The following is a 12,497-nucleotide window of genomic DNA, read 5'->3' as shown; positions in this document are numbered from 1 at the left end:
GATTATTTGTTCATCGATTCATCATTCACTTAGAAACAAGATTGCTAATACTGCATAAGACCTAGTTTATTCTTCTGAATTATTCTGTTAATGAACTACATTACTGATGCTTATAACACCTAAGTACTGCCAATGGCTCTGTAATGACTTCTTTCAAATCCTTCCAAGGATTATATATTCTAAGCATTCCATTAGCTATGTATCAATGATTAACAATAGTATTTGTATGCATAAAAAAACCTAGCAGACGGTGCTGCCACAGTTGGTGGCGAACTTGCTTTGGGGAAAAAAAAAAGGTATTGGTAGCTTATGGGAGGGTTACAATTTTGAGGATGTGGTACTCATTAGTGAGCGGGCGGCTAGAATATGGAGATATTTTTACTTTTTTTCACGTACAGAAATATGAAATTCAGACTCATGACAAGTCACGGTCATGAAAGAATCACTCATGACACTAACGAAATACTGCATCTCAAAACTCACCTACTTTGCAGTTCAGACAAAAATTAGGTTCACCTGCTTTGCAGATTAGACAAAAATTAGGTGGGCAAAAATGGAATTGTTGGGCACTGACGAAGCAACATCAATCTCTTTACTGTTTTTGAAACTTTGTGCTTACACACTCTAAGCTGCTGATTTTATTGTATTCCTTTCAGCTTGATTAAATACAGAACAAAATAAAATTGAGTGGAAGTGGTCGAGGAAGGGCAGAGAGGAGAAAGGATGGAAGGAATTGAGGTGGTTTGACATTATAGGCAGAGTTTTCTCCTACACAAGTTTTTTTTAATAGAATTTCATTTAAACATTACTATGCTATTAAAAGATATGTATAATATTTTTACGAAATATATATATATATATATATAAACTGTGTTGAGGAAAATTCTACATTTTAGAAAAAGTTACAACATATGTTAACCTAGTTGCAACAGCCCACTAGAGCAATATTGAGACTAAAAATGAGAGAAAACATTGCACAAACGACACATGGAATCTAATTTCATAAAATAGATGCTGACATGTTAACTGATGTGTGATTGCATACGTGGCAACAAAGGTCGCTTTATTAGATGGTAAACACACAGAATGACTCATTTCAAATTTGCGACAAAATTAAGCAGTTAAAATTAATTTTTAAGACCTGAGGGTGTTATTTATAGAACGAAAACTTTCTTTTCTTTCCTGACTTTAACCTAGACGAGAAAGCTTAAGTAGGAGGACAAACCTTCTAGTTTCCCTCCTCCTCCCACCCCTCTTTTCATTTTTTTGCTCCATTTCTTATTGAGTTTCTCTCTTCATGAGAAAACTCATTTTTCTCTAGAGTTTTGTCTAGATATATCCATCGTCTATGACGATTTATCCTTGACCCTCATGAAACAGCAGCCACAATATCCATCCCTTTTCGCCCGCTTCACCCCTATCATGGATCGTCTCCTCCAATACTTTGCTGGCCAAATCTATGTGGTCTTGAAGATCGACCTTTTCAAAGCCCGATTTCCTTCTCTTCATTAGCCCCAGCCAGAAATGCACCCCTCTTCCATCATTACCAGTGTTCTAGCTTTCTGGCGAAGCTTTCTGTAGCCCCTACCGACCCCCACACGTAAGTGCATGGACCATACACTCCTGCGAGAGGATCTAACTTGTTGTGCACGTGGGTCCCATGCGCCGAGCAGCTTCCCCCCGACGCCTTCCTCCATCGCAATTGTTGTTTTTTTTATTTTTGTTGAGTTTTTCCTGTTATTTTGTGTAACTTTTTGTAATTTTCTATTGGTCTGTTGGTTAGTGTTTAACCCAATTCAGTTTGGCTTCAGACTCTTTGTCTATGAAGTTGATCTTTTTTTCTTTTTGGTCTCTTTCTAGTTTTTTGAGGTACTAGTAGTCTGTCTAGATGAGGTTTTTATTAATCATAACCGGTTGGGCTTCAGGCTCACTGTTTGTGAAAGAAACCTTTTTTTCATTGTTCATTTTCATCTAAATCTTTACTGCTTCTTAGGAAGCCTATTTATATGTTTGATAGGGTATTCATACTCTCAATGGTAGGATCCATCATATTACGCAACGACTTTCATCAGCTGCATTTGCAGATGACCTGCACTTTCACCTTCATTGAGGTGATAGTGGTATGTTTGGAATGTGTTGTTACGTCTAAGTTTGTTTTAACTTAATGTCTGTTCTGTAATCTCCTTTTTATTTTATGAATGCCCGTTTGTTTTATTTATACATATGACAAGTTTACTCACGAATTTTTATTATATATTTAGCCAATGTAATTGTAAAAATTAGATTATTCCGATATTGGTATTAACCTTTGCACTAAACAATGAAATTGGTAACTAGGCTCCTTCTAGTGTTTACCGAATTTGGCCAAGGAAATGACTTCCGGCCTAGTCCCGAATTTCCCATTTTGTTCCTCCTCGGAGGTTCGTTCTCTAAGCAATTACACCTTCAAGAATCACCCACGTCTCCGTCTCACAAACCCATCTTCTCTCCAACTCCATCCTTATCGAGTCTCACCTCAAGCCAAAGCTACTTCGGCAGCCATGGAAGTTTCCGAGGAAATTGCCACCACCAGTGACTCTTCCCCACCGATAAAGCTCTTGTTCGTGGAGATGGGCGTGGGTTACGATCAACATGGGTGCGTACTCCATGCCCTTTGACTCTCTTTTCCTCACTCTGCCAATTGTTTTTTTTTTTTTTTTTGTGAATACCCCCATTTGAGAGATTTTCATATTCAATACTCTGATTGTTGTGTTTTTATGAAGAAAAAGAGGTAGTAAGATGAATTTGTGTGTAACAGGCAAGACATTACGGCCGCGGCTATGCGGGCGTGCAGGGATGCCATCTCTTCCAACTCGATTCCTGCCTTCCGAAGAGGTATTCCTTCTCGGATTTAGTAAATGTGTGATTTTCATGGTTGTGGTGTGGGATTAGATAGATTTGCGGTTCTTGTGCGGTGCTGGGAACTGGTTTTTCTGATAGAACTGGGTGGGGAATCACCATTTAAAGTGCAGTGGGGCAATGAGCATAATGCGCTATTGAAAATCTATTGTTTTTGTTTATCTTTCTATTGATAAACAATTGCTTCTCTGATATAACTCTATGTATATTGTTTTTATGGTGATAACCCTTTTTGGTTTGGCAAACTTGGGTGGCTTGAAATAAAAAAGAGTGTAGGGACATAAAGGTAGAAATCATTAGGGAGTATGTGAATGTGTGAATGCATGGGTGGTTTGTTCAACACAAGAAGATGATATGTGAGAAAAATATGTTTTCTGGTTCTGTTGAATATGGGATCTTGTGTATATATGTCTTTAAGGATTTACATTTAATTATTTCATTGTGGAAATTGTCACATTTTACTGAGATGAAACTGGTGCAGGGAACATACCAGGTGTTACATCTGATCAGATGAAACTACAGATCAAGCTGGGAGTCCCTAATTCTCTCCAGCAATCCTTGGATATTGAGAGGGTCAAGTCCGTCTTTCCTTAGTGAGTATCTGCTGCCGTCTTTACCACTGCAACTTGGTGTTATGCACAGAATGTGAATATACATCTTCCTCTCTTTGACAAGGGATCTCTTATTGAAAAAGTGGTTGTTCTATTTCAATTTAGGCGTATTTATTTTTTTTCTGGCTGTCTCTGTAGTTTGGATTTTCATACAAAAAGAAAAATAATGAAATGATTCATATAAGAATCTCCAATAGTTTTTGGTTAATAGGAGTCCAAACAGTGATGCATATGATAGACTTGGCGTAGCATATGCCAAGCATAGAGATGTTCTCCACCTCTTTGGCTGATGTCAATGACTGGTTGTAGCACTGACCTGGGTCACAAGGTCCTGCTTCAATCCAAATTTTCGCTCACCGTATAATTGATAGCCATAAAATATCTACTAGGAAGAGGTAGATAAATATTATGGCAGGAAAAGTTGTCTAAAGCATGGACTTAATGGCAAAAGCAAAGGTAAAACTCTAGAGATATTTTATTAGCGCTTCCGCACAATTTTTAGTAATTGGTAAAGACTTATTTTTTTCAATCAATAAGTTTATCTTTTGCACAGTTTTTGGTTTATAGTGCTATGAAGTTGGCCACTGTTGTATAAAAGAGCATTTTTTACTAATTATTCCCTTCAACTTCCTATCCTTTTTCTTCATATAATTGCAGTGGGAAAATTGTGAAATTTGAAGTTGTGGATGGTGGACTTATATGCTCAAGTGGTGTTCTTGTGGAAGAAATGGGCGACAAGAACGATGATTGTTACATAGTGAATGCTGCTGTATATGTCGGCTACTAGTTTCTTGTTTCCTCTGTTTCCTCTTTGAAGTGTCCGAAGGTTAGCTCTCACTTTTCATTACCCACTCTATGAACCAATGTGTTTTTGTTAATCCCAATGCATGGACTTGTGTCTTTGTTGGAATGTATAACAAACTTTAAAATAAAATAAATAACCATTTTGTCTCTGCCATGACTCCATCAAAATTCATCCTTCTATGTCATAATTAAATCCCTCTGCATGTACTCTTGTCTTGCTTATTTACCATCTTGTGACAAGGCAACTGTAGTCGAATTGAACTGCCCATAGCCAGTTTAAACATAAATTCAGATGGAAGTTTTCAAATTCCAGGTAAAAAATGATTAGTGGGGTGGGTGAAGTCATTTGTGGTTCAAATCAGTAAAGTGGCTTTTGCTTGTGAACACCATCCAAGTAGTGTTTTGCCAAAATGCATGGATGGAGTTCACATGCATCAATGACATAGAACCGAGTTAAGCAAGTCTGTTTCGTGCTGGGCTATTGGGATTTGGTATCTTGTTGTAGGCACTGAGGTGGAATTTGTTATTTGCATGAACTGGAAAGCAAACCTGCTTAACTCAGATCTATTTCCTAAATGATTCTAGGGCTCCATGGAAAGTGGTGCTTCACGAAACCAACCAGGAGAGCTATGTGGAGCTGCCTCTCCGTCCTGCTGCGGTTTTGTCAGTGATTTTTTTTTGCTTTCTGAACTTGGGTTTTTAATGCCTCACCTTATTGCTGTTATAAGAAGCACTACTTGTATTGTCAAGTGGGAACACTTTTAGTTTGAAGAAATGATAGTACTTTTGTTTGGCATCTTGATGATTATAAAATCACAAAATTGCTAGATGATTGGTACTCAAATGTAATTTTGGAGTAGCAAACTAGTGATACCAACAAATAGAAAACTCAAGACTAGGATAGCTCTAGACCTGCCTAGGAAAAAAATTAAAGCAAATATGAAGATACTGAAGTAGAAAAAGATATATCTTTAAACCTTAATTCTTGTAGGAAGAGCTTGGGAGGATTCTTACCCTATAATAGTATTGGGCTTCTGTAATTGAGACTTGGTGGCATGATTTCTACACAACTATAGGGCTTATTTATGGCAAGATGAAAGTAATCCTAAATTGCTTTGTGTTTTACCACTCAACTCTAGACTTAAACAAATTCAAATTACTGTGAACTCATCTCAATTCATTGGCTGTGGGAGTTGCCAAACCAAATAAACAAAGAACAAAAAAAAAAACAGTGCTAAAAACATAGCTTTTTGAGCCAATGTTTGTTTTGAAGAAATCAAGCCATAATTATTGAATTGTACTATTGAAATAGTGGATAACAACACAATAGCAAATATCTTTTCTTGTCTCTGAGTTCTTTCCTAATCTCATACAATGCAACCTTCATCTCTATCTCCAATCTTTTCTTCTATATCATTTCAAAGCAAATTAGTGTGTGGTTGAAACAATCAATTACTTTACAATTGACCTTTCCTCCCTTTATTATGAAATTCAAGTACCTTTCTAAATCTACAAACCAATGATTTGAAAAGAGTTAAGATTGTTGCGTTGTCTGTGTGTTAGCCTTCACATGATGGCAGCATAGAAGAGCTGGTTCCAAGTATCGGGCAGTCCGGGCAGGCACCAGTGGCTGCAGTCATTGCCCGGATGATTACCACTATAAGAGGAAGGGTGCCCGTCTTTTCTCAACTGTGAGAGTGTTGTTATGTCAAGCAAGTAAACGGGATTCTTTATCTTGCTCAACACATTGTTCACCACTGCAGTTGCTGGAGGTGCACCTGCTGGATAGGATGACCCTGGCAGGGGTTGAACTTCTCCTTTACAGTTCTTTTTTGGCATATTCCACTCCTTGCCCCTGGTTTAACAAAACAACAATTAATGATAATTGTGTTTTTTTGGTGTGTGTGTGTGTTTTTTTTTTTTTTTTTTTTTACATGTCAGCACAAGAGGGGGAAAGAAGATTCGAACTAATGACCTTCGCTTCATTAAGCGTAGTCCCAGCTGATTGAGCTACCTCTTGGGGACGGTGTGTTTTTTTATAAAGGTGAAAAAGTGAAAACTATTGTGTCTTTTTTTTTTGAAAATTGGAAACAAAAATTTTAGGGAAAGCTTCACTCAACCCCAATGTGTCACGGGTGTTGCAATGTGAACCTCAAATTATCAAAACTTGTAATGTGGGTATTCAATTTTTCAGCCCTTTTTAATTTCACTCCTACCATTAGGATTTTGTGTTAATTTAAAAATCTAACGTGTGAAATGTATACTATACTCTTGTATAGTTTATAAAAATAAAAATTTACTCTAAATAAAAAATCAATAAATTGGAGTATTTTGGTCATTTTTTAATCCTTAACAAAAAATCCTAACATATATGTGAAATTATATTCACATTACAACTTTCGATAATTCGATGTTAACATTATAACAAACACCCGTGACATATCGGATTCTAAACGAAGTTTCTTCAAAATTTTATAACAAACATAGTCAATATTATGTTTTTAAATTGGAAACAATAGTTTTTATTAATAATTCACTTATACTTTGTAAGCTGGTTCCTTTTTTTTTTTTTAAAAAAAAAAAAAAAACTATCAGAATATCTGAAAATTTTTGGTGCAATCAAAAGAAAAGAAGGCATCATTTGTACTTACAAATAATGGGTGGGAGAGATGCCCTGAAAGAAGACCTTAGTTTTGGTGGGATCAATGTTGTTGTCAACCCAGTTGGCCCATGTGGTCAGACCCTTAGAGAATGCTGTGAGACGGTCCATATCCTCATACAAGTTACTCCCCTCTCGTATATAATCCCACCTGCAAATCCACAATCATCAGCAGCTGTCGGATTACACTTCCCATCCGTGTCAGAATATTACAAAAGGTTATATGTGAGAGAGCTGGGATGAACTTACGGTTGGGATTTTCCTGTGTGGGTCCACCAGTGCCACGTGTTGAAGATCAGCACGTCCACCTCTTTCCACGTATTTCCACCCTTGATTGAGTCCAGGTTTAGCACGCGACCCACGCTTTCTTTTTCTAGATCTACAAGGTATGGTGTGCGGTATAGAAGCAAAGTAAAACTGTAATCCTGTACACCATCAGAAATATATTTAAAAAGGAAACACAAACCGACTAATATCATTACGACATTATCAATGCTTAATAATCATAATATTTGAATTACAAGACATCGCTTAAGATTAGGAATTGAGCTTAGAAAATGAACCTCAAAAACAGTGCTGCGTTTTTGTTCGTCATTGCTTGATTGCGTTTGTGTTGTTGTTCTGTGTTGTGTGACGACCTATCGATTAAAGTTCGGGTCAAATGTTTAGTTAATGAACTTCCACTTGCATACCTTTTGGAATAACTCAAAAGGGATTTGAAAGTGTAGATGAGATATGTTAAATGAATTTAGGGCATAACAAGAAGACACTTTAAGGGTGTTATTATACTCATCTTTTTGGTAAAGATTTGGTATAATGCTCCCGTCATTTTCTGTAGGTGTGCTCGATAGTCGCACAACATACTTGCTAATATAAAATGATAAAAAAACACATCGAGAGATGCACGACCGACTAATGTCCACCGCGTGCTAGCGGTAGATGTTAGTTAAATAAGGTGGAGGGGCACCTATCACAGAGGGTGGCCCTTGCATCTCATGCAAGGCCATTCATTTGCCTTGGAGTAATGCCTCATGTATTACTCCAAAAGCATTTTTTCTAGTGTCTCCATCCATCAATAAGGTCGATATAATGATTTTATTTATTTATTTTCTAATTAAAAGATATAATTACACATATTTTTCTAAAGTTCCTATTGAATATAATAAATAGAAGGCAATTATATTAAATTTATTTTTCTGCGATGATTAGAGTGGACATAAAAAAGGAAAATGTTAGATGTTTTTCTAGTTTTTTCTTGGTGTCCTTCTAACTGTGATGTGGTTTTTAAAATTATCGTTGAATTTGAGATTATCATTATTGACTTTTAATCTATTGGTGATTTTAAAAACCACATCACAATTGAGAGAACACCAAGAAAACCTAAATTAAAAGATTATAGCACATATCTAGGTATTGATTGCTAGTAAAGTATCATACCATTGAAGAAATTTCTACCTAACACATGCTATTAAACCTACTTTGTACGATTATGGCTAATTACTTAATTGATTATGCAAACTTGGCAGAGTTTTTTATTTTTTATTTTTCTCTCTCTCTTTGACTTGAAACAAATCTATGTAATGTCCCTTCAAATATAATGAGAACTATATTTGATTATAGATCTCTATGATAAAAGACTATCAACGAATTAACACATTTTTTTTTTTTTCCAAAATGGAAAATAAAATTCTTTGGTAGTAATATTTTGGATGCTATTTCAAGGTGGAACAGTACTATTTTAATTTTTTATATTCTCTCACGTGTTGAGAATCAAAAGAATACTGCTATGATGAGGGATTGAGATTCCTTGCAATTGGAAAAATTTTCCTGCCCTATGCTTTTGGGAACATGATCATCTCTAGCTCATTTGGACATGATGAAAGGTCCTTTAAAGTGATAGGGCAAGATTGTCATTTTATATTTTTTTGACAATTTTACCTTCACACTTTAAAGGATCGCCTCATCTTTAATTCACTTGAACCGGAGAGAATCTAAATTCTTTCTTTTGGGTAAGAGATGTGAGGAGGGTTATGGTCCTATAGCCCTGACATGAGCTTCTTGTCAAAGACTACATTTAATATTACTCCTCTATTATTGTATTGAGTCCTCTCTCTCTAATTTCTTTTTGTCCTAGCAAGGGGCTCACAGTCTAGATTCCCTGCATGAGAAAGATGGCTCTCTCTCTGCTCATGTAGGGAGTCCTCACCCTCCAATTTTCTTTAATTTTCATAAATTTTTTTTTTCTTCTTCTTTGAACAGAAGATTTCGAAAGATCCCTATTCAATGATGACACCCGTTACAGAGAAAGAGAGTATGAAAAAAGCAACTGTACATTTCATGCCATGTTTCACTTGTGTCATTATGGTTGTTTCTACAGGCCAGCAAGAGGAACCTTCGGCTGCCCCCATGAAGTTTTCAACCCTCCAAACACAATCCAGTATAAACTTTTACTTTTATCTACTCTTTTTTTTTTATACACTAACAGATTCTTTATTTTACTTTTTATTTTATTTAAATATTATTTTGTGTGGGAAAGAGTGTTGAAGAAAGAAGATGAGAGACGAAAGAGAAAAAATAATAAACAAAGTTTATAGTGTGAATAGTGAATAGGCTAATCGGCCTATTTATTACTGTTCACGCTATATGAAAAAAAGTTAAGTTGCCTATTATGCTGGAAAGAAAAAGCACCCATAATAGTCAAATTTGACTATTATTAGGAGATTTAACTATTCTTTTGGATATCCTCTTATACAAAATGAGTAGTTAAAATTATTGGAAAAGATGAGTGCTAGGGTTTCAAACAAATTTTATAGAAAAACTTTTACAAACTGATGTGGCACAAACATGATATGACAAATCATGTTGTGCCACATCAGTTTGTAAAAGTTTTTCTGTAAAATTTGCTTGTAAGCCTAGCATTCCTCGTTGGAAAAAATTGCATTAAACTTAAAAAAAATGTCAATTTAGGATTACCATCTTTCAGAAGTTTGTAATGTCAACCCGCACATTAAAATTCAGTGTTAAATCAAACGATTAATGAGTGAAATTCTCAAAATACCACTGAAATGTTTATAAAATTACAAAAGTACCTTGAATTTGGATGGGTATTTTAGAGATTTCACTTCTTCCATTAGAATTTAACGCTAAATTTGGAGGAGATGGTTGTAACCCTATATTGATACTTTTTAAAGCTTAATGGTATGATTGCAAAAGTGATGAAAAATTAAAGATGCTGTAAGTGAAGTTTTTCCAAATTATTTTTAATGAGTCTTTAAAAGTGTCATCTATTTTATTTTTGAGCATGTGATAACAATATGTTTTTTATTTTTATTTTTTATTAATGCTATTAAAAAATCACATCTTATTAAAAAATAATTGTGTATCACATGACACTTTTTTAGAAATTATAGAAAATTTTTGTCCATATGCTTAGTACTTATCATTGTGTTTTTTTTTTTTTTTTTACAGAATAAATAAATTCGAGAATTAATTTGGAATATAATAGTTCACCACTGTACAGTAACAACTATGAATAAAAATTGAAGTAAAATAAAATAAAATAAAAAAGGTGTAGCAGCGAAATAGGGCTTGGAAATAACATTCTGAAAAGGAGACCAAAATAATAATAATAATAATAATAATAATAATAAGTAATAATTAAACAGTAAAAAGCATAGAAATATGCAGTGATTTTTGAAAAAAAGAAAAAAGAAAAGAAAAAAAAAAGAAGGTAAAATTGATCTAACCTGGAAGGACACGTAGGACAGTGTGTCTCGCCTCGCAACAGAGGCTTTGATGTTGGGCACCGACGCGTGAATCAAACACGATAACGATTCCCACGAGTTCAGACTCAGCGAGTCACCCACAAACATTATCTTCTTCCCTCTCCACCTCCTCAGAAACTCCCCTCCGTCAAACCTACACCCACCCAGAAAAAGACATCAATATATTACGCAAATGGGGAAAGCGAAAAAAAAAAACAACCCGACAACACAATCAATTTTGCGAATGTCTAGAATCTGGTTGTTGCGCATGAAGCATTATTATGGCACAGAAATCGAAGATTCTCGGAAAACAAAATTCACAGTATTTTCACAGACAAGTTTGGTGTTTTCTGTTCTTTTTTTAATTGTTGTTTCATGTCATTGGCAAAACTCTCACAACTGGATTTTTGTAAACAAAATGCTGCTTCCTTCAAAACTAAAGTGAGTAGCCATTAGCAAAGCCCCAGTCCACCCAAAACTGGCTGATTTCCTCCACAATCTTGAATATTTTCCCCACCATCCTCCTTCCTGCATTTCCATCTCTCCTGTTTCCACTTTTCCTACCTCCCCTGTTTCTAGCTGGTTTATTCTACCGTTGTACTTCGAAGTTTGAACCAAAAAACGAAAGAAGAAAAAAAGAAGCGAGTAGTGAGTAGTGAGTAGTGAGTGTATATATATAATCTTGAATATTTTCTCCACCATCCTCCTTCCTGCATTTCCATCTCCTCTGTTTCCACTTTTCCATACCTCCCCTGTTTCTTGCTGGTTTATTCTACCGTTGTACTTTGAAGTTTGAACCAAAAAAAGAAAAGAAAAAAAGAAGCGAGTAGTGAGTGTATATATGTATATATATTTACCTGGGTAGGTCACAAGAGTTGGGTTTCCAAGCGTACTTGAGGTACTGCTTGTCGGGTCTGCCATACTTTTGGCAATCAAACTCTGCATCTATGAAGGGGCAGCTTGAAGAGTCGTAGAGAGGATAAGACGCATCAAACACCCACTGGCCTTGGAAAAAATTGCACCCACTCACTTGCTTCCTGCCTTTCAAACCGCTGACATTGTAGAATTGTGCTGCTCTTGCTTGCTCCAATGACAAGCAGCACAGGAGCAGGGCATGAAGAAACAGAGAGGTGAAGGCATGGGAACGAAATCCCATCTCGGGCTTTGTGTCCTCAGAGTAGGTGATGAAGAAGACAAGCTGTGTACAGGCCAGAAGATGTCCGTGACACCCGTTTATGTAGGGAAAATAAGCCTTGCTTTTTATATTCAGAGGATAACAATATATGATGAAGTCGTGCTCATCTTACTTTTTGTGGGCTCACTTACAAAAAAAAAAAAAAAAACAAAAATTGTGGGCTCTTTTTGTTTTTGCAAAATCATTGCTGATTTGCTGTCATTGATTTCATGTTTTCACTCGAGTCTTGGAGCCAAAAATCTAAGCACACAACATTTAGGAGTGTACATTTTGTAAATTTCAAAATCTTCCTAGAAATCATGTGGCTTAGGATTTGCCAACCAAAACAAATTAAAGTATATTCGAAACCTCCTAAATCAATTTAGGGTCTGTTTGTGATTGCGTTTGAAGAGCCTAAAAGTGTTTTTAACACTCAAAAAATCCGTTTGAAAAAAAACGTACTCGTTTGGTAAAAAAATTAAAAGTGTTTTTAAGGGCACAAAAAGCCTAAAAATAGTCAAAAATCACTTTTGGCAAAAGCTTAAAAATGAAGCTTTTGTCCATAAGCTTTTTTTGACTTAAAAACT

At 35.6% G+C, this 12,497-nt stretch overlaps 2 protein-coding genes across 3 annotated transcripts; one reads left to right on the top strand and one right to left on the bottom strand.

The window, feature by feature from the left end:
- Positions 1 to 2,343: 2,343 nt before the first annotated feature.
- On the top strand, positions 2,344 to 5,142 carry LOC132170335 (uncharacterized). The gene is made up of 5 exons (XM_059581276.1): positions 2,344 to 2,635; positions 2,798 to 2,874; positions 3,380 to 3,491; positions 4,167 to 4,335; positions 4,899 to 5,142. Exons 1-4 carry the CDS (start codon positions 2,373 to 2,375, stop codon positions 4,294 to 4,296), a joined length of 582 nt encoding a protein of 193 aa, XP_059437259.1. The 5' UTR covers positions 2,344 to 2,372; the 3' UTR covers positions 4,297 to 4,335; positions 4,899 to 5,142.
- Positions 5,143 to 5,594: 452 nt separating this feature from the next.
- Positions 5,595 to 11,958, bottom strand: LOC132170334 (protein trichome birefringence-like 38). Of its 2 annotated transcripts, XM_059581274.1 has the most exons (6): positions 11,594 to 11,958; positions 10,719 to 10,890; positions 7,536 to 7,610; positions 7,222 to 7,397; positions 6,965 to 7,123; positions 5,595 to 6,168 (listed from the first exon to the last, which is right to left on the bottom strand). In XM_059581274.1, the coding sequence occupies exons 1-6, from the start codon at positions 11,890 to 11,892 to the stop codon at positions 5,880 to 5,882; spliced, it is 1,170 nt and encodes a 389-aa protein (XP_059437257.1). In that variant the 5' UTR covers positions 11,893 to 11,958; the 3' UTR covers positions 5,595 to 5,879. The 2 variants fall into 2 exon arrangements, with proteins under 2 accessions (XP_059437257.1, XP_059437258.1); XM_059581275.1 differs by lacking the exon at positions 7,536 to 7,610.
- Between the last annotated feature and the right edge of the window lie 539 nt (positions 11,959 to 12,497).

Source organism: Corylus avellana, chromosome ca2 (assembly GCF_901000735.1).
Source record: "Corylus avellana chromosome ca2, CavTom2PMs-1.0".
NCBI lineage: Eukaryota > Viridiplantae > Streptophyta > Magnoliopsida > Fagales > Betulaceae > Corylus > Corylus avellana.
This window is presented reverse-complemented; position numbering and strand designations above follow the sequence as displayed.